The sequence below is a fragment of the Lagenorhynchus albirostris genome, chromosome 16 (assembly GCF_949774975.1).
Source record: "Lagenorhynchus albirostris chromosome 16, mLagAlb1.1, whole genome shotgun sequence".
In the NCBI taxonomy this organism is placed as follows: Eukaryota; Metazoa; Chordata; class Mammalia; order Artiodactyla; family Delphinidae; genus Lagenorhynchus; species Lagenorhynchus albirostris.
The window spans coordinates 44,900,283-44,923,403 of NC_083110.1; the positions used below are offsets into that span (position 1 = coordinate 44,900,283).

The following is a 23,121-nucleotide window of genomic DNA, read 5'->3' on the forward strand; positions in this document are numbered from 1 at the left end:
AAACAATACCAAGTCTATGTCCTTCCCTCCATCTCCACCACGAGTCTCCTTGGCCTGATCACCACCATCTCTCACCTAGAACATCCAGTAGCCCTGGAACTCACTGTGATCCCTGCTTCCACTCTTGCAGGCCAGTTTTTCCCTCTGACAAAACCTACAAACTATACTTAGTCTGTGACCTTGTCTCAGACCACTCCCTACCCCGCCCTTCCAGCCCACAGAGCACGGCTACATTGACCTTTGCTTGAACTCTCCATATTGTTCCCTTTCCTACCTTGCAACTTTAAACTAATTGGTCTCTGCCAGGAATACTGTTATCTCTGACCTTTGCATTCAGGTCTCAGCTTAAAACCCACCTTTGCAGAGCAGCCTCTCCTAATTACCTGCTCCAAAATAACCAATCAGTTACAGTCACTCATACTCTTTTGATAGCATTCATTATAATTGGAAATTATTATCATCACTCTGAGGTATAAGTTTGCTGTTTGTTCTCTCCTATCCCTCCCACCAGAACGTAAACTGGGTGAGAAAAGGAACTTCATTTCAGCACTCAGAATATCTAGGGCATAAGAGATGATAAACGTTTGATGAAAATATACATAAACAAATGAATGAAGGGGAGGACTAAGAGATCTGACACAGGAAGAGGGATTAGAAAAACACTATAATAATCAAGGCAGGGCTTTCCTGGTGGCACAGTGGTTGAGAGTCCGCCTGCCGATGCAGGGGACGCGGGTTCGTGCCCCGGTCCGGGAAGATCGCACATGCCGCGGAGCGGCTGGGCCCGTGAGCCATGGCTGCTGAGCCTGCGCGTCCGGAGCCTGTGCTCCGCAGCGGGAGAGGCCACAACAGTGAGAGGCCCGCGTACCGCAAAAAAATTTAAAAAAATTAAAAAATAAAATAAACAAGGCAGAAGGCAAGGAAGACTTACATGTCTAAGGCTTATAATTTGCTGTCCATGCTGTTGATCATAGGCTCATTATTCTTTCATTTCTAAAGATGCTTCCCTTCTTCCTTGACGATCATAAATCTCATACTCTGATTTAGGGAATTGCCAACAAATCTACATTTATATTATATCAGCACAGTGACTAGCTTTCAAAGATGATTAGCTGTCCCCTAGGCTCTGCATCCCCTCCCTAGTTTGACAATTCCTTCCCTTGGCCTCCCCAGACTTCTGCCACTGCTGACGAACTACTGCCTAAGCTTATTCAGAGTTAATCTATTCACAGGAACAGAAGCAGACACAAAGAGTTGGGGGAGGGAGGCAGAAAGGCGAGGGAATGTCTGTTTTTTGCCTTCCATCTGCTTTCCTGGTCATTTTAGGCCTGAATCGGCTCTATTTTCAGACCAAGGCACATTGCCCTGAGGGTGCTTTCATGGGAAGAACTAGTTGGAACCCTACTGCCCATCAACGTGTTCACATTGCCTGCCAAGCCCTCCTCGCCGCATACTTTAGAGAAAGCAATGTTATTAACGAAAACTGTCTTACCTTTACTTAAGGGGAAGTCAACAGAGAAAGGAAACCAAAAATTAAGTAATAAACCACTACTTTTTTTTTTTTTTTTGCGGTACGCGGGCCTCTCACTGCTGTGGCCTCTCCCGTTGCGGAGCACAGGCTCCGGACGCGCAGGCTCAGCGGCCATGGCTCACGGCCCCAGCCGCTCCGCGGCATGCAGGATCCTCCCGGACCGGGACACGAACCCACGTCCCCTGCATTGGCAGACGGACTCTCAACCACTGCGCCACCAGGGAAGCCCTAAAGCACTATTTTTAATTCCATCTTAAACCCATGTGATTTGTGAGCACAAATTTAATACTGATTTTCCTCAGGGATATAATAGCAGTAGAAAGATGCTTAACAATAGCGCTGGATGAAGACCTGGCATTTCCCAGCTGTTAACACAGTAGTGCAGTGGGTTATTAACAGACTCACCCGTTACTGTCAGAATATTATCTGGGAGGTGCCCTTGACTGCTTGCAATGCCCTGGTGTATCTTGACTCTGGGCTCTGTACCTTTCTTTTCCTCTGCCTGTTATACTCTTAACCTCATCTTTAACTAGTTAGCTCCTATCTGTACTTTGGGTCTCAGCATCGTGTTGTGTGGAAATTTGTTTTTTATTTTGTTTTGTTTTTTTGTGACGCTCTTAAGAACGAATAACAATAGCACCCTGAGCTTCTCATGTTCTGGCAGTCATCACACTTTGTGAATAGTGCTTGTTTATTTTCTAGCTTTCCTGCTAGACTCATAGTTCCTTGAAGGTGGGGAATGGGTTGATCTATTTATCCCCAGCTCTAGGATGGAAGTATCAACTCAGAATAGGGTATGAGTCAGGACTCATTAAATCCTGGACTATTTAATCAAAAGATAATTAGAAAATATTCTTACATTTTTACTTCCAAAAAGCAAGCTCCTCAAAGGAAGACAATCACAGGACGAATGTTTCAATATGCTGTTTACGGTTAATATCCAAGTATTTGCTGTTATTATGTCCCAAGTACAAAAACTTAAAATTCACAGGATGCTTTCAGTCTGCATTGTGTCAAGGTTTCCAAATGAATAATTGCTATAAACTGAATGGCTGTTATTGATTTGTTTGGTTTTTGAAAATAATGTTATTTTTAATTCTTTCCCAGTTTTATTAAGATATAGTTGGCATATAACATTGTATTAGGTTAAGGTGTACAACATAATGATTTGATAGATGTATAAATATTGCAAAATGATTGCCACAATAGGCTATTGTTTGTTTGGTATTTGATCATGTCCTCTCCTTTCAACTTACTTTCAGCCTATCCATTCCTAATGAAACATGTGTAGAAACAGGATCTGAGCAACCAGACAGAACTCTGAACTTTTCTACTTTAGAATATTTAAAAGAAAAAAAAAATGCATAAATAGAAACTTGATCAATCAGCATTCTTTGCAAGGGCTGCTTTTTCCTTCTGTGAACCCTTAACCTATTGGAGCAAATAAGGAAAACAACCTGAGAAATCCTGCATTTCCATGTTGCTATTTACCTAATATTAATACTCCTAAAAAATATAAATTTACCTTTTCCACAGGTTATTTTAAGCTTGCTGCATTATTACCTGTAAATGATATTTTATGAGAAACAACAAAAATCGCAAAATAATAATTCCATTTTTATAATGGATGTCAGTAGGAAAACAGAATTCAGTATATAGGCAGCTTTTCTGGAGCAAATCCATTCTGTTTACTGGGGACTATCTTATTAAATATGCTTCCCATGAAACTGGAAGAGCATCACTTGTCCTTTTAAAGAAGAAAAGCTACATAACTAGGTAAGCAAAGAAAACAGCTTGCTGAATAATGCATAGTTCTTAGTATTAACAACTCAACAGCTATATGCATACTGATTCTAACAGTTCACATAGTGCTTGTTACCTAGGCAACCCAATGAATGATAGCAATTACATGGAAACACATGTTGTACGTGTTACAATACATCCTATTATAGGAAGGTCCGGGAAACCCGGGAGCCTCATCAATAGGCTCAGTGTGGGGATGCTGGCTTATCACAGTCAATGACCTGGAAACCTGTTTCCACCCCGGGCAAAATGTTTAAAAAGACTTGGGGCAGATGGTTAGGTCCTAGAATACCAAAGACCTCACAGAAGTCTTGGGGTACATGAATGTCCAGATACCCAGTCTTAGTTTTGAAAAATGTGTTTGAGAATGGTAGGGAACGCTATGTTTGACTAGAAGATGGACCCTCTCAAATATCCTCCAGGACAATTACCAGAAACCAAGGATAAAGGTTTGTAAACTAGAAGAGCTAGGTTTCTGACTGATAAGGTAACAAAAAATGTGTAATTACTTGTGGGAGGCACATCCTCTCCTGCTCTCCTGGGGCAGTGGGAGATAGAAACTGACAAGAAGCAAGCAGTGGTAGCAGCAGGTGGTAGAAGAAAAGAAAACAGTGAAGTGTCTCATTTCATCAAGAGAAATAGTGATCAGGGCTCATCAGGCTGCAAAACAAAGAATATAGGACAGTCACTTTGAGACATGCTTGACATTCACAAGGCAAAGCCTCAGCCTTCATGAAAAGTGAGGTTTGGGAAGAGGAGATGGAATGGTTTGGCATCCTAATAATTCCAGGAGCTGTGAGCATCCAAGACTCAAATTGTCTAATGACAAGTTTGCAAAAGGCCTGGGAAAGGAAAGTTCACACGAGCATATATAAGAACATCTATATTTTCAGTGATTATCATTAAAGGTAATATGCATATTAGCAGGTTTTCTAAGAAAAGTTTCAAACATTTTCTCATTCTGATTGTCCATATCAGGGCTCTTTACATCATTCCCTCAGAGACAAAGCAAGGTGTATCCAGGTGAGATGATAAACACAAGGGCGATATCTCCCCTCCCTTTAGATGAAAGGAAATCAATAGGATAGAAGATCTAAAAATAGTAACAATAATGATAATAATAATTACTATTTTTAACATGCTTTTTCTAATGTGGTCATTGTAAATTTACATCTCTCTAGGCTATTGAAACCCTCATTCTGTGGAGCAATTACATTTTAGTATGCGTAAATGTCCTCCACATGAGTACATGCCTTCCACGAACTCAAACGGAGTGTGTCTCAAAGTGAAGTCTATCACAGACACAGAAAACAAACTTATGGTTACCAAAGGAGAAAGGTGTGGGGAGGGATAAATTAGGAATTTGGGAATAAAAGATACATACTACTACATATAAAATAGATAACCAACAAGGACCTACTATATAATCAATATTTTGTAATAACCTATATGCGAAAAGAAACGGAAAAAGAATTTATATATGTATAACTGAATCGCTTTGCTGTACACCTGAAACTAACACAACATTGTAAATCAACTATACTTCAATAAAAATAATTTTTTTTTTTTTTACAGGTGAAGTCTATAGACCCCCATCCACCACCGAGGGCTTGATTCCAGATGTTCACTCCAAATGCAGATTCCAGAGCTCTGTGTCCAGAGTTTTTGATTTAACCCTCCTGGAGGGGACCCAGGTAATCGATACTGTAGCGAGTTCCTACAGGATTGCTGATGCATGCTAATTTGATTGAGAATCTTTTTAAGTTTGTCAATTTATCTATGAAGCTTGACAAACAGTAGAAAACTGGACACTACCTAATGGAGTGCTTTTGTCAGGGGAGAGGATGAAGAGCACAGGGTAGATGAAGTCCAACAGTAAAAAAAAAAAAAAAAAAAAGACATACCTTGATAAAAGAAACCTCTGTATTATCCTATTCTCTAGGCTTCTTACTCATAGAAAACTGCAATTATTTGTTTGTTAGATATCCTTTGAGAAATGCCTTATAAACATACCAGTATAACATCTCATATGTGTATACATAGCCCATTGCAGGGGGAGAGGGGTAAAAAAGAATGGGAACATACAATAGCATTGGCCTGTCACATGCTCTTTTTCACTAAAACATATATATAGTTGATTATTCCATAAGTACAAATATAGATGTCCCTCATTTTTAAAACAGTTGCATGTAGTTCTATAGTTTTATATGATATATAGCTATAATAAATGTAATTCATCTAATTCATTGCTGAAATATATGTTGTTTCTAGCATTTGTGATTACAATGAACGATGCCTCCCAACATTTCAGAACTACTGCTCCAAGTAATAAGGGTAAGGATGGTTCAGTCTTTCTCTGACTACAGGAAGGTGTCATGATCATTATCAGTGTTATCTGCCATTCTCTGAAATGGGCGGTACATACTGCAGCACACAAAAATTTTGCTCTTAGCACCTAAAACATCCTTCTGTCTACCTTCCTATGTGATTTCTTTGCCTTCTAAGAAATTTTTTTCTGTCTTTCAAGAGATAAGAGAGAGACCCTTTTCTCTTCTAAAACCCTACTCCTTTTTACTGCCCTCTTTTATCATCCTCCTCTCTTTGCCCTGAATGTGCTTTAGTCTTCTACACGATTGAGGGTCACTGCAAGAGGATAACTGATGCTCTCCCATGCTGTATACATGGGGTTTCTGGCCACTCTTTTCCTGTGTGAAGAAATCCGAACATCTAATTTGATAAAGCACTATGTAAGTGGAAGAAATAAAAATAACAGAGTACAAGGATCTATTAGATTTAAGTGGCTGTCTTTCAGGTTCTAAATAAAATTTGGCATTCTAAATAATGTTTGGATGTCTTTTTCTGAACAGACACTGGAAGCTATATAATAATATTGCTGCAGTGCACAAATACCAGTCTGACCCAATACTAATACGCCAAACATAATCACTTGCATTACATAAATCTATATGTGCCTGAGGTATGCATAATGTTTGTTTGTTTAAATTTATTTATTTATTTTTGGCTGTGTTGGGTCTTCGTTGCTGCGCGCGGGTTTCTCTAGTTGTGGCGAGCGGGGGCTACTCTTCGTTGCGGTGCGCGGGCTTCTCACTGCGGTGGCTTCTCTTGGTCGTGGAGCACAGACTTTAGGCACGCGGGCTTCAGCAGTTGTGGCTCGCGGGCTCTAGAGCACAGGCTCAGTAGTTGTGGCTCACGGGCTTAATTGCACTGGGGCATGTGGGATCTTCCCGGACCAGGGCTCGAACCCGAGTCCCCTGCATTGGCAGGAGGATTCTTAACAATTGCGCCACCAGGGAAGTCCCTGCATAATGTTTTAGAGTCTGCAAGACTCTTTTATATTCATCATCCTACTTTTAAAGCTAGAAAATATTCAATCCATTTTAATACCCTACTGATAAATCCCTTCTGAACTTCCAAACATGAAATGGACCACTTTAAGTGTTTCCATTTAGCAAAGACTCATATATATCTTACTCCATATATATTTCTTCAGAGTGACAGCTGCAATGAGAAACAGCTTAAATTAATAGCCATCTCTGTTTTACTTTTCTCCTCTGTGAGATAATTTAGTTTCTAGGCACTCTTTTCTTAAGTAAGCAGCCACAGAAGATTAGAAAAGAATTCAGCACAGTGAATTATCTTGGCAAAATAACATATTAGCTAAATGGTGTCTATGAAATCACCTGTGCCACTGGCAGCTGGTTTTAGCGCGATCCAATAAATGACAAAAGGAGCTTCTGCGAGGATTTTTCAATATTCTGTCATGTGGTTATAGATTTCAGAGCGTCTTCCTGTCAGTTTTATGTTGCATTTCTTTACAAAACTGACAGGCAGCTGACAGGGCAAGAAAAGTTAGAAATATCTGGCTGGTGGTGAAATTAACAGAATTTTTCCTTTGGGGGAGTAAAACATTTATTCTAAGTGCAGAAAAATAAGTTACAGCTTTCAGGAATACACTATTTCTCTTAGTCAGACCGCCTGAAATCACGTCTGTCTCTTACTTGCCGTAAAACCCTGGGCACGTGATCTAGCCTATCTAGAAAACTGTCTAGGTAACTAACTGTGCCTCAGTTTCCTCATCTATCAAAAAACCCTCAGAAGGTTATTACAGGGGTGGAACGAGCAGTTCTGTATAAAGCATTTAGAACTGTGCGGGGCACTGTAATTGTAACAAAAATAGCTTGGATTCACATGGCTCTCTCCTAGGTCGTAGAGATGCATATTAAATAATCTTTTAGAGCCACATTTACAAAAATACATGTGGGGTTGTATAATGATATTCTATTCTATAATTTTTTTTATATATATATATATATAAAAAACTAAGGGCTGTATATTAAGCCCTTAGTTTTCCAAATAATATTGTGAGTAAGCATTAACAGTGGACAATAATTTTAATCCATGGCTGGAAATGGAAAGACTATTGAGAGAGGAAAGAAGAAAAGAATATAAACCTGTTGCCACCGTGGTTTATCGTGATCTTTGCCATTCTGGAACTATTTACTAAAGTATTTACTTCTATCTTCACTCACAACTCACTCTTCTCCTAATTTAACTTTTACAGCAACCCATCTCATCTGCTTTCTCACTCAACCACCCACAGTTACTGACAGCCACCTCCCTCATGCAGGAAAACTGCTGATGTCTTCTCAGGGAAGAAGGCAAAAAATGCTACACTTTGAGCTAAGCAATCAGAACTGCTTTGGAGCCACCATGACGGAAACCAAAGGGCAGGGGATTTCATTTTGCTTCCTACGGTGCTGTTCTTTCTAGGAGCTTCGGACTCTTTTCTACCTAAACAATAGGAATCATATGTGCTTATACTCTGAGTGAAAGAAGGAGGTTGGAAAGTAATGGACAGCAGCTACAGAAACAGGAGGGAGAAAAAAAAATTTTTTTTAAATCCAGGAGAAAGTATGTGAATAAGGAAGGTCATCTTAGGAAGAAGCAAAGTCCTCAAATGACATAACCAGTTACTGAGCCCCACAAAAACAGGACAATGTATCAAGGCATTAACAGAGGCTTGATGCTACTGTCCTTGGTGAGTTAGTTATTATGATGCTTCACTTGCGAGCACAGACTCGTGGTCAAAGATAAACTCGTTTGTACCATTTCCTCGATGTACAATTCACATTTGAATTTAGTTGCAATACTTAATTTAACTAAGAAATAAGTTTGGTTATATTTTATCCATGCTGTACTTAAATACTGTTCTCAAGAAATCATGCTTTGTTTTAAGGTCAGAGTTTAAGGACTAATCAGAAAATAATAAGATGCTCATTGAATAAATGGCCTGGCAATGATGTACTATCCACCAAGAAAGAGCCTTGCCCACATCCCCAGGGTCTAGACAGAGAGGAACATGAAGGGCTGTCCGTTATACCGACTTCAAGTCAAACGCAATGTGTTAAGTAATAACATATATATACACATATATACCTATATGCATGTACATATATATATGTGTGTGTATACATATACACACGCATATAGGTATATATGTGTATATATACATATACACACATATATAAAATATATATGGAGAGAGGGAGAGAGGACCTAGCATGGTAAAGAGAAATAACAGTCCCTTTTCTTAGTAATAAGGAAAAAAATTTCATCTTCTACCCCAGCAAGAGGGTCAATGGGTAAACAGTAGTTATATTTTCATTTTCTATATACCTCTCAGGAAATCAAATCAAAAATGCATCTGTAAACTGTCTGCTCGAATCCTGTATTCTCTATCTTGTCTGACAGAACGGAAATTCCTTGCAGACACAGCTGTTCTTTTGCCACAAATTTGAATCTGAACACCATAAATCCTCAGGAAAAGTTCCAGAGAAAAGCTAATAAAACTTTCTAGCGAAAAGTTCTACTAAAGCAGGGGTCACATTTCAGTTCACATTTAAACCCCACAGTGGCAAACGCAGTGCCTACCTTCCCCAGAGCACGTGCTCCATAAATATTTATGGAATAGGTGCGGAATCAATTTTAGCTGAATAATGAATAACAGCATTCCTAAAGAGTTATCAGGCCACTGCTGATCTGAAATGAGTGAGGTAAGTTTCCTTCCTGTCAGAGATGCATACATTTTCCTGCCCTCCTCCACCACTTCCATCCCGTCTGCAGACACCTGCTCTCAGGAGGATTTCTTGGAACCTGGCCTCCCTGTGGAAGTCCTGCAGGTGAGAATGAATGCCTGCAACAATTGCTCAATCCTGGGACCTTTGCAGCAGACCCCAGACCGCTAAACTGGCAGAGAAACTTCTTGATTCTCCCTGCAGGTATCACCTTCTCTTTCCCGGACGCCTCACAGGCCACGGGCTAACACACACAGTTCCATTTTCAGAGCTAACAAAAGACTGAGCTCCAAAGGAATCGGTCATTGGAACTTGCCTGTTTCCCTGCAGGCACTGGCTTTGTTCCCCAGAGCCAGGAGGGAATTGGCAAACACCTGCAGGTGAGTGAGAGGACAGCTCTCACTGTACCGCTGTGCCAGAAAGCGTGTGCAGCTATTTCAAGGGGAATGTCAGATGGAGGTGATGAAGATGATACATGGAAGAACTGTTACTATTCATTAGTGTACCATTAAACTGCCAGGAAGAGAATTAGTAATATTTTTATATGACGGATAGAAGAGTTTTGATATTTTAAAATATACGCTCTATTCATCTACAAGAAAATCATACATTATATATGCGTGAGCTCTCTGAAGATCGTGAATGAGTGGCCAAATATTTCTTTACTGTTTGATTCCAGACTATTTTTCTATCTGTAAGTCAATATTTAAAATTTCTGTGAAAATGACCCATTTTGGGCACTAGCACTTTGTTTTTGCAGAGACAGAGGGAGTGACCTAGAGACATGTTGTAGGAAAACTCTCTCCAGTGGGAGGTGCGTTGTCAGGGACCTCTCCATGCTAGCAGGTAAAGGAGGTTAACTCCTGGCACTGCAACAGTCTGTAGAGTCCCTCGCACTCCAGCTGATTGCTGGGTGCCCACATAGAGTTGTGAAAGAGTTTCACTATCACCCTGGATCCACTCCCTTTCCCATACTGTATTGAATCATGGATGGACATCAGAAGAGAGCTACACCACTCTCTCCCAGGAAGCTGGAATTGGTACCCAGAAAACAAATCATTCTCTCTGGGAAAATCTGTAGCAAGTAAATCAAAAGACTGTAGAAGAGCCCCTTAAAGGCAGTGGTCTTGGGAGAGAAATCAGAGCAATCTGGTTCTTCAAGCAGAGTTGGGGAGGGGGGAGGAGGAAGAAATATGGGAATAGAGCATCCTGAATGCATTATAATTGCCCATTCTTTGTTTTCTTGAAGATGACGGTATTACTGCATGTTATGGACTAAACTGTGCCCCACCACCATCACCACCACATACACAAGTTCATATGTTGAATTTGCTGTTGAAGCCCTAACCTCCAATATGACCTCTTTATTACTTTAAAGAGGTAATTAAAGTTAAATGAAATATAAGGGTGGGGCCCTAATCCAATATGGCTGCTGTCTCTATAAGAAGTGGAAGAAACACCAGGGATTTACACTCAAAAGGAAAGGCCATGTGAGGATACAGCTAGAAACTGGCCATCTGCAAGTCAAGGAGAGAGGTCTCTGGAGAAAGCAAACATGCCAGTATCTTGATCTCAGACTTCTAGCCTCCAGAAATGTGAGAAAATAAAATTTGATTGTTGAAGCCTCCCAGCCTATGGTATTTTGTTATGGCAGCGCAAGCAGACAAATACGTTGCTTGTGGGTTCTGAGAGGTAACAGTGTAGCATTAAAATACCATCCCCTGCTTTTGCTTATCAATGTTGGAGTTGGTTTCTGTACTTGTACCAAGAAGCACTAGTTACCACATTCCTATAAACATTGTATTTTACATGTTCATCCCAGGTGTGACTCTGGGGGATCTAACTGTTTGATGGAAAATTTGAACTGACACTCCAAAGTAATGTTTTTTCAAGGATCGTTCAAATTGATAAAAAATCCAAAATACTTTCTGTGACGCTGGTTTTCGTTGTTGTCATTTGTAACAATCTGAGCCCCCAATCAAATATTTCAGAAAGACCTCTTTCCTGTAACTTGGTATAAATATAGGCTCGTTCTACAGGCCCGTCGAGCCTCAGAAGAGAGGTAGCAGCCTAACTTCTGAAGTGAACGGCAGTTCTGACACTTCTCTGAAGTTGGGTATTGGATTGTTCTGGTTACAGAAAAAAAGATTCACAAGTTGATAATCTTAAACAGTATGTCTTTTTCAGGGCTCTTACGTTTCCGCAGTTTATGAGGACACTTCCTTCCTCTGTGTTCTTTCCGGTGATAGCCTGAAGCAGGAATAGGGAGCTCTGCTACTTGCCCAATTAGTTCTGTTTTTCCACGTTTGAATAAATGGCCTCTGTCTGCCAGTGAATGCTCGAAAGTAGTAGTTGTGCTGGACACGGCTGTAAGCTCAAATAGGTATCCCATGTGCCAGACCAACACACTGTTGTATAAGCCTGGATCCTCCACAGTCAAAGTTCAGGCGGGCCCTTTTAATAATAATGAATAAGTGGAATTCCAGCCAACTAAATATTTGAAGAGTGCATTTCCTGATTTAGTATAAGAACTCAGTGAGCACCAAAAATGATCAGGAAAATTCTCATTGCACTGTCCTATGGAATTCAGCCTAAAAATTATCCATATTCAACTACAAATCTACCATAAACCAAAATGGCAATGTTATCCAAGGTTGTCTCTGTACATTTTTTTAAAAAATATTGTCTGAAAACAGACCATTAGTTCACCCAATACCACCCCTTCAAAGATAAAAATGAAGATCTAAATTTTACCTGGATGAAAAAATGAAGATATACATTTAAAAATAAACAGCATTAAACTAAAATCTGAGTCTCTTTCCACTTAGGATGCTGCTTCTACCACAACAATTAATTTTACACAACAAAGGTAGATTAACAATTACCATACAAAATAAATAGTGATCAAAAACAAATACACAATTTATTCCATGCAAGAATTCAATACAGGTGATGTTATTGCCATTTAAGTGATGCAGAAATGGAAGCACAGTGAGTTTATGTAATTTGTCCAAGGCTACACAGTGACTTGTTGAATTAGACAGCTGACTCAAAGCTCTGATTAAAGTATGTATTCTTAACCCCTTCACTCTACTGCCTCTCAGAAGTGCTGAGAACAGTTCGGAAGGGAAACTCAGAAGCTCTAGATCCCATTACAAGCTAGGCCAGTAACCAGGCATCTGACCCTGGTTGAGTCCCTTGTCTTCCCTGAGCTTTATTTTCTTCACCTATTAAAAAAAAAAAAAAAAAAAAAAAAGAATGTGGTTGGACTACACAGGCCCACCCAGGGAGAATGTTTGGCTCTGTTCAGTAATAGTGATTCATCTCACGTATAAGTAAATTAATTTTACTATTTGTTCATATTAAATACATTTTAAAATTTGGGAAAAATGTCATGGACCAATATTATTTTAGGTTTGAGAAATTTGGGCTCTTTCATTTTTATGGAAAATACATCATTACCTATCTAACTAGATGTATTTTAAAATCCTTATGTGATGTTTAACTATAGCCATGCAAATTGAAAAAGGAAACATTTTCTCAATTGCTTCAGTTTTTATACCTTATAGTCCATCTGTTGCCACAGCACTGATTGTGATATCAAAATTGCAATTAGTTACACTCAGAGACAATCAGGAAAAAGGCCAAGGGAGACTGTGTCCAGGTCTCAATAACCTGTGATTACTGTGAAATGGGAAGTTTAAAACCAAGAGACCTGGTTTCAGGCTACAGTTTTGCCACGTATTAGCTATGTGTCCTTGGGAAACTTATTTAATGGAATAATAATTTAAGAGCTTGAGTCAAATGATGTGTGGGCAAATCCTGGCTCTGCCAGTTAACATGGGCACACTGGTTAACTTCTCTGTGCCTCTGTTTCTTTAGCTATAAATTCAGACACTATGACTGCCTATCTCAGAGGGGTTGTTGGAAGGATTAAATAAAATGTTGTATTTTATAAAACATTTATCAAAGGGTCTCCTTCCTCTTAAGGGCTCAGAGTTAGGTATTATGACTAGTATCTGTATTTCGGGTGCGTCCATTGCTAGGTAAAGTTCTAAGTAACAGTTAAGTTTCTACATCTTTAAAATAAGGATGCAGTAGTATGTACCTCACATGATTGTTGTCAAGATCAGATGTGGGAAGCCAAAGAAATTATTTTGTAAACTGAAAGCATTAAATTACCATTTGGTTAACATAAGTAAATTGTTATTATAAGATGACCTTGTAATTATTTAAAAAATATTTACTGAGTGCTCAGAATATAAGACACTGGACTAAGCACTGTGAAGAATATAAAACAGATGTGGGTTCTATGCTTAAGTGATAACACAAGAATATCAGTACCTCTAATGACAGAAGATAATGGGTGTCAAATCCATACTCTAGTCCAAGTATTAAAAAGGATAGTCCAAGTGCAAAAGATATCCTGGAGAAGGACTGGATAAGATTGGTAGTCTTAAATCTCTGCCATTATCATTCTATGTTCATATTTCAGAAAGATGAGAGAAAGTCTAGTGACTCTTAAATCAAGTTTACATTTCTGAATATGATCTTCAAAACCTTTCGTAATCTGATCCAAAAGACAGTCTTCTATCGCACTACTCACTAACTCTCTATTGGTTTCCTCTGAGGGCATCCAAAACACCAGGTTCCAATTTCACGTCTTGGCTATTCCAAGCTCCTGGCCTGTTCTCTGGATCTTCTGTTCATACACACTAGATTATAACCCATCCCTTAAATCCCAGCTCCATCAGGAAGTCTTCCCTGATGAGCTAGATCTTATCACTCTCTTCCATCTCTACACACTTTATTTACATATCTATTTTATCAAATAATAACCTGCAGGAATTAGCACTGACCTAAAATAAAATGACAAGGGTCCTGACAGCAGGTCTCCATTCTGATTTGGGGTATGCTATTTAATGCCACAGGTTTCTTCTTATGTAAAATGAACTCTAATGTCACTCCCATCATCTATTCAACATATAATAAGCACCCACCTGTGCTAATTAAGCTCTATCCTAGGGGCTGAGGATACAGTGGCAAAGAAGACAAAGTAACTATCTATCTATCTGTCTGTCTATCTATGATTGTCTCCCTTTTAGCTCAGTGGTCCTCAAACATCAGGCTGCATCACAGAATCACCTGGGGAACTTGTTAGAACTATACATGTATACACACACACACAAGTCCCTGATGCAGTAGGTTTGCAGTAGGGTCCCAAATTTTGCATTTCTAAGCTGAAGCTCATGCTACCGGCCCAGGGACCATACCTAGAGAGTCTATTCTAGTGGAATGTCTATCTTTTTCACTGCTATATTGCCAATACTTAGAATAAATATTTATGTAATAAAAGAATAAATATAAGACACTGTTAATTGACAAGGGGGAGTCATACTCTTTCCTTTAAAGATGTTATAGAAGGAAAAGTACAATTCTACTAAAAGGTAGAAGGGTTTCTATCATCAGAAATGTTAAGATAAGGAATGGTTTATATCCAAAGGAAAATGAACTTACTTCCAACCTAGAGAAAGGAGGAAGAAGATTAGGGAGAACTTTGTGGAGTAGTATATTTGATCTTTTCCTTGAAGGACCCATACATTTATTTTAAAAATGCCTATCATAGCTAAAAATATTTTTAGTAATTATCTTTGGAATTTGTCTAATTAATCTATGGTGAATCCTTTTTAAATCCCTCAAAGTCAACAGAATCATTATATTCTGATGTAAGATTTGATATTTGGAAAAAGCTAAACATCATATTTTTTGCCAAGTCTTGTCAGAAAGTCAGGTGATTTAGCTGCATAACTCTGCTCTTGGTTGTAAACAAGGTATACATTTGAGTTAAGGCACCAATTTCCTAGTATGACTTACAAATGGAGCCATGAAACAATTTCAGGGCAGTAGTTTAAAAATCATTTTGAACACTGGAAGCCTTGATGGATTAAGTTTATAGTTTCTGAAGGTGATTAGTTTGAAGAATGGCCCCCATTTGGCCGTATGCCCTGATATATTTGTTTAAAAATCACTCTTAGTATAGTTGGTATTTTGATGTAGTGAAAGAACTGATGTCTGAACATGAAAGATGCCATGTACATTTTTCTTCAGATTGCATACCGTGCTATAAATATCTAAAGTTTAAACATTATGGAAACAAAGAAAGCAATGTAAACTGGAAGCTCTTCCAAGGCAGATCTGTGAAAAGTATGTGTTGGTACCAGGAGATATACAGGTTCCTAAGAACTCTTGGTAATTCTGGGCCACCCAGTTCACTAATAAATATTAGTTTATGTGTCCTGCTCATTGAGCTATGTGCTGGGTCACACTGGACCTCTATGAAGGGGGCCTATATCAAAACATTCTTCTAGTCGGGAATACGGGAACTAAAGAGAACATACAAGGTCTCTGACAAAAAGCACACTGTTACAGTCATGGCTTTTCCCTTCTTGTTTGTCCCCAGAGCTCCTCAGCTACTCTGTTCACCCATCTTTGAGCCCAGGGTTTCTTCAGGGTAGGGTCAGCATGTCCTAGCTCTACTAGGTCAGCATTAAAAGAGTAATAGATTTTTTTAAGAGCTCCCATATCTTATACCTTTTAACAGAGTGTACTAAGCTTAGTTTGGTCTGATACAAATGAAAAAAACCCAACACTTCAAGTCTCTTTGTTTAGACCAGTGATTCTTAAAGTGGGGTCCCCAGAGCAGCAGCAGCAGCATCACCTGAGAATCTGTTAGAAATGCAAATTCCCCAGTCCCACCCCAGAAATACTGAAGCAGAACTGGGGAGGGGAGGTGGTGAGGCCCAGCTACCTGACTTAACTAGCCATGGGTCTAGGTGGTTCTGACGTATGCCAAAGTGTGAAGACCACTGGTTTAGATTTTATCAGCAGGGGCAGTAAAGAAACTATCAGATAAGCTGCACGGACTTTTATGAACTTTACAACTTATTGTAATAGCCTATTATCATCCGCTTGATAACTACATTTAACATAAACACAATTACACATGTAATCAACATCTAAGTTGTCCTCGACAGAATGCATGTTAAAAGGTCGTGGCTTGGGGCTTCCCTGGTGGCGCAGTGGTTAAGAATCCACCTGCTAATGCAGGGGACATGGGTTTGATCCCACATGCCGCGGAGCAACTAAGCCCCTGCACCACAACTACTTAGCCTGCACTCTAGAGCCCGTGAGCCACAACTACTGAGCCTGTGTGCCACAACTACTGAAGCCCACGTGCCTAGAGCCCGTGCTCCACAACAAGAGAAGCCACCGCAATGAGAAGCCTGCACACCACAACGAAGAGTAGTCCCCGCTCTCCACAACTAGAGAAAGCCCGCAGGCAGCAATGAAGACCCAATGCAGCCAAAAAAAAAAAAAAAAAAAAAAAAAAGTCATGGCTTTCTTAGTAAAGAGATGGTATGAAAAGGAGACAAATGAACCTAAGGAACTTGTTTTTAGTTTTCTGAAATGATGCCATCCTCAACTCCCCTCCACCCCTGCCCCACCTCAAATAAAAGAATCAGAGGGAAAAATATTACTATCAAGTAATACACTTTATCATTTGCAGATATAGGTTATCATACATCTTGAATGAATAGCTATGTCCAAGCCTGTTTTAAAGAACTATTAAAACACTTGAAGGTAAATGGATGCTTTGTCTGATTTGTAGCTAAACTCTCACACTCATTTCAGATCTATTCATTGAACTATGATACCCAAGATTCATAACACAATTTTTTGATGAAACGTAAAGTTTCATAATCTCCTCAAAAGGCATACATAGAATAAAATGATTCTCTGCTTAAAAGTTAAGACTTAGGCTCTGCAGCAGTACAGTTCATAGACATGTAATGCAATCTATATATGTAACTTTAATTTTTCTAAGTAACCACATAAAAAAAGTAAAATAAAATGAGTGATATTGATGTTAAATATATATTTTGCTTAATCCAATGTACTAAACATATCACTTCAACATGAAAAAAATAGTGAGATATTTTTACATTTTTAAACTTAGTCCTCAAAATCTTGCATGTATTTTACAAGTACAGTAAATCTCAGTTAGAATGCTAAATTTTAACTGAAAATACTTTTTATTTAGATTTAATAAATTTTATCATTGCAAAAGTAGATTCCTTACTCGTTGTTCCAAACATACTAAAAAGTTTTCCAAAGGCCTAAGTGAATATCAGTTTTTATATTAAAATTAATAAAAGTAATGAAATTAAAAGTTCAATTTCTCAATCACACTAGCCAACTTTCAAGTCCTCGACAGGCTACAAGTTGCTAGTAGCTACAATACGGGGCAGAGACGCTCTGGAGCTGTGAGGGACCAACCTGGGTAAGAATTCAGGCTTTGCCGGTTACCGGCTGCTTAGCAAATTACCTAGCCCTCTCCAAGCTTCAATTCTATCGCCTGTTAAATAGGGGAAAGACCCACATTCCACATGTTTCAACTTCTGCCAGCAAAAATAGCAGCAGAAGAGAAACTAGTTTGTTTTCTCCTTCATAATAGAGGTGGTGAAATCATTTCATCAATTTATAATAATCAGAACCAATCTAAATGCCTACAGTATAAGAATGGTTAAATACTTTTAACTCATCCGCTGTAGCCCTAAAATTCAATTAATTATTATTATTAATATCGGTTAATATAATTAAGAAAAAGTTATCATTATGAATAGCTCGACTGCTGAGTGCGTGCACAAAGATAAACTTGTAAGGACCAGACACCTATCGACAGCGGCTGCCTGAAGCAACAGGATGGGGGCGGGGATGGAGCTAGCACACGCCTCCAGTTTGTATTTTTGGGCAGTTATTGTCCAAAAATGCTTTTCTAAAAAGGAGCTATTACTTTTGTATTTTAATGAGAAAATCCCAAATCTGCTTTGAAACGACTACACTTTTCCCTCACTGTCTGCATTGTGATTTTAAATATAGCATAAATGTACTCTAATAAGGAGAAACTGCTGTGCGGAAATACTTTTATCAGAACGCAGAACACGCGCCCTTAATCTTTCAGTGAGCCGTTTCCCGCCAGGCAAACGGAAGCAAAACCGCCCTTGACGTCATGGGAGGCGGCCTCTCCTAGTTACCATGGTGAAGTCTACGCGGCCATATTTACTGTGGTCAGCCCACACCAAGCTTTTTCCTAGCGCGGGTGGTGGCGCGCCGTGGAAATGTCTGCAGAATAAGAGATGAGAAACGAATCATAAGCCTCAGTGAAGGACCAGGGGCAGAACGCCTTAATCTAGTTAGTGGAACGTAGAGCTGCAGATGCCGCGGATTAGCGGAACGATTCAAGCAGAGTAGTACAGTTTCTGCCCGGACTTTGAAAGCCGCTTCCGTTGCGCGACGGAAGTGTGAGTCGCCAGAGGACGACTCTGGGAAGAATCCGCTGTCCGCTGTGTGTGCGCAACCGGAGTCATGTCGAGTTTGACGGTGAGAGACCCGGCAATGGATCGATCACTGCGTTCCGTGTTCGTGGGGAACATTCCGTATGAGGCAACTGAGGAGCAGTTGAAGGACATTTTCTCCGAGGTTGGTTCCGTTGTGAGTTTCCGGCTGGTATACGATAGAGAGACGGGAAAACCTAAGGGTTATGGCTTCTGCGAGTACCAAGACCAGGAGACCGCGCTTAGTGCCATGCGGAACCTTAACGGGCGGGAGTTCAGCGGGAGAGCGCTTCGGGTGGACAATGCTGCCAGTGAAAAGAACAAGGAGGAGTTAAAGAGCCTAGGGCCTGCAGCGCCCATCATTGACTCACCCTATGGGGACCCCATCGATCCAGAAGATGCCCCTGAGTCAATTACCAGAGCAGTCGCTAGTCTGCCTCCGGAGCAGATGTTTGAGCTGATGAAGCAGATGAAGCTCTGTGTCCAAAACAGTCACCAGGAAGCTCGAAATATGTTACTTCAAAACCCACAGCTGGCTTATGCGCTGTTGCAGGCTCAAGTAGTGATGAGAATCATGGATCCAGAGATTGCTCTGAAAATTCTGCATCGCAAAATACATGTCACACCACTCATCCCAGGCAAATCTCAATCCGTTTCTGGCCCTGGCCCTGGCCTTTGCCCAGGACCTAATGTTCTGCTGAACCAGCAGAATCCTCCAGCCCCTCAGCCTCAGCATTTGGCCAGAAGACCTGTGAAAGACATCCCTCCTCTGATGCAGACCCCTATCCAGGGTGGAATTCCAGCCCCGGGCCCAATTCCAGCTGCAGTTGCTGGCCCTGGCCCTGGCCCTGGCCCCTTAACTCCTGGTGGAGCAATGCAGCCTCAAGTTGGAATGCCAGGGGTTGGTCCGGTGCCCTTAGAGCGGGGACAGGTGCAGATATCAGATCCTAGAGCTCCTATGTCTCGTGGACCCATGACTGCTGGTGGCTTACCTCCTCGAGGACTGTTAGGGGATGCTCCAAATGACCCACGTGGAGGAACTTTGCTTTCAGTCACTGGAGAAGTAGAGCCCAGAGGCTATCTTGGCCCACCACATCAGGGTCCTCCAATGCACCATGCGTCTGGTCATGACAGCCGGGGCCCTTCCTCACATGACATGAGGGGAGGGCCATTAGCAGATCCCAGACTGCTCATTGGAGAACCCAGAGGACCCATGATAGATCAAAGGGGTCTACCTATGGATGGTAGAGGTAGCAGAGATTCTCGAGGGATGGAGACTCGAGCCATGGAAACTGAGGTCTTAGAGACACGAGTAATGGAGAGAAGAGGAATGGAAACCTGTGCAATGGAAGCCAGAGGGATGGAAGCGAGAGGCATGGATGCAAGAGGAATGGAGATGAGGGGCCCTGGCCCCAGTTCAAGAGGCCCTATGACTGGGGGAATTCAGGGTGCTGGTCCTATTAATATGGGGGCAGGTGGTCCTCAGGGACCCAGACAGGTCGCAAGCATTTCAGGGGTGGGAAATCCTGGAGCTGGCATGCAGGGGGCAGGTATGCAAGGAGCAGGCATGCAGGGGGCAGGTATGCAAGGAGCAGGCATGCAGGGGGCAGGTATGCAGGGAGCAGGCATGCAGGGGGCAGGTATGCAGGGAGCAGGCATGCAGGGAGCAGGCATGCAGGGGGCAGGTATGCAGGGAGCAGGCATGCAGGGGGCAGGTATGCAGGGAGCAGGCATGCAGGGGGCAGGTATGCAGGGGGCAGGCATGCAGGGGGCAGGTATGCAGGGAGCAGGCATGCAGGGGGCAGGTATGCAAGGAGCAGGCATGCAGGGGGCAGGTATGCAGGGGGCAGGCATGCAGGGAGCAGGCATGCAGGGGGCGAGTATACAAGGGACAGGCATGCAGGGAGCAGGCATGCAGGGAGCAAGCATGCAAGGGGCAGGCAAGCAAGGTGGAGGCCAGCCTAGCAGTTTTAGTCCTGGGCAGAGTCAGGTAACCCCACAGGATCAAGAAAAGGCAGCTTTGATCATGCAGGTTCTTCAACTGACTGCAGATCAGATTGCCATGCTGCCTCCTGAGCAAAGGCAGAGTATCCTGATTTTAAAGGAACAAATCCAGAAATCTACTGGAGCTTCTTAAAAGGTTTTAGAAAATACTTGGCAGTAGTCCCACAAAGGTTTTCTGTAGCATAGAGAATGGGTGGGTGCAGTAAGCTGACTTCGTATCCCCACCCTTGAATGATTACGAGTTCCCTCCTCTCAGAACCTAATCTCATTTCTTGTAGTATTCTTAGTTTTTTTTAATTGTGGGGTAGGGGGAGGGGGGAAGTGGGTCTCTTCACTTTAATTCACTGTAAATAATACAAAAATAACTCTGAACATGATTATATTATACCAAATAAGATTACAAAGGATACGCAGCATTGTTAAAAGGGTCTACAAGGTGTTAAGTACATTTTTAAAATACTGAGCAAAACAATGTGAAAACTGCACCTAAAGACTAAAAGATGACCTCTTAAAATGGTAATGTACTAAGATAGTTTAACATGTTTGGTTGTATAAGAAAATAAAGACGTTTACCTCAAAATTACAAGATAATAGTTTTTGGTAAGCCATTTAAAACACAGAATCCTATTTCAGGGGCAACAGAATGCTGAATTAGGTTAAGTACTGTACTATTTTGGAATTACTTCAGAATGTTAAGAGCTAAACAGATAATTCTCAACTTGTGGTATTGGAATTGTTTTTTTTTCTGAAGCTATGCTACCTGAAAAATCAAGGAATGCATCTGATGTGATGTTATTTCATTTATCCCATCTTTCAAGCAATATTTTGGCCTGGCCTTGTGCATGACAATTTTGCTGGGACAGTTCTAGGTCAATGAGGTTACTTAAATCTGCTCTGATGAGACTCTCTCTCTCAGTACCTTCCTATTTCTCAATAGTCTTCAAGCCCTAAATCTGAATAATTCTCTCACTTCCTTCCCCAAAATCTGTGTAGGGACCAGTTGATCTGCATGAATTAAACATGGCATTGGACTTTTCATAAATAATGGAAGGTTTCATGCAGTAAAGCTCTCAGTTTTTTGGTAACTAGCTTCCATTACACAGATCTGTCTGGTCAACCAGAATCAGGAGTTAAAAATCTTAGTCTCAGCAACATTTAAAATGCCTCTTAATTTTCTTATTTCAAAATCTGCTTATCTGTCACCATTTTACCAGAATAATTGAAGCCCAGGTAGGTAAAGATATCCTTGTAGCCTGAAATCTGCTAATTTGGTTACTACTTTCCTTTTACAAGTAATAAAGCCATTTAATCCTAATATACATACCCATGAGACATATTTAAAAATCAGTAGGAAGGTGGGGCTTACCACAGTAACTTTAGAGCTACTACTTAATTTGTCTGTAAGCCTTGAGGATGTGGAGACAAACATTTGTGTGACAGAACAAGTAGTAATAACAAGTATAAACACCTAAATAACCAGGTGATCTTACTCAGGAGAAGAAAAGCCAATACCTAATTACAGAGGAAAAAATTAATACAAGGAGAGAGCGGAGGCTTAGAAATTGGATTACTTTCCCTTTGCAAGGTTTTTACATCTTAAATGGATAATTCACTCTTTTTATAAAGTTTACCTCCCTACGATGTTTCCTGCTACTTATTTTACTCCTGTTTCATTGTTCATACTGTTAACTTCCCCATGTTTTCTATATGCTTCCCCTTATTGGAGGGGATAACTCTCCTTTACATGTATAGTAGTTCTGGTTAATACTAATTCAGAGTTGGCTTGATTACTTTGAAACTGTAGTTCCTTTATCTCAAAGCTTTCATTGAAAGGCTCTAACTGAAAACTATTAAATGTTATGCTCTTTGTTATAGTAAAATCTCTGCATTGTTTAATGCAGACTCAATAAAAAGAATGTTCAATGAAGGCTGAATTTAGTGTCTGATGTTCATTTTATTTTATTTTTTTTGTGGTACGCGGGCCTCTCACTGTTGTGGCCTCTCCTGTTGCGGAGCACAGGCTCCGGAAGCGCAGGCTCAGCAGCCATGGCTCATGGGCCCAGCCGCTCCGTGGCATGTGGGATCTTGCCGGACCGGGGCACGAAACCGTGTCCCCTGCATCGGCAGGCGGACTCTCAACCACTGCACCACCAGGGAAGCCCCATGATGTTTATTTTTAATAAATGTGTTATTCAAAAGTTATCTATTGAGAGTTCCATGGGGCCTGAATACTTTTTCTTTCAAATGAAAAAGGCAAATCTAAAGAAATTACAGGACTGAATGGAAATATCTT

At 40.7% G+C, this 23,121-nt stretch overlaps 2 protein-coding genes across 2 annotated transcripts in view; one reads left to right on the forward strand and one right to left on the reverse strand.

Annotated features, from left to right (window-relative positions):
• Window positions 1-23,121, reverse strand: part of PRKG1 (protein kinase cGMP-dependent 1) — a 1,109,707-nt gene that overhangs the window by 483,786 nt on the left and 602,800 nt on the right. The gene's annotated exons all lie outside the window — the stretch shown is intronic.
• CSTF2T (cleavage stimulation factor subunit 2 tau variant) lies at window positions 18,771-22,762 on the forward strand. The gene has a single exon (XM_060126328.1). The coding sequence runs from the start codon at window positions 18,856-18,858 to the stop codon at window positions 20,959-20,961; it is 2,106 nt and encodes a 701-aa protein (XP_059982311.1). The 5' UTR covers window positions 18,771-18,855; the 3' UTR covers window positions 20,962-22,762.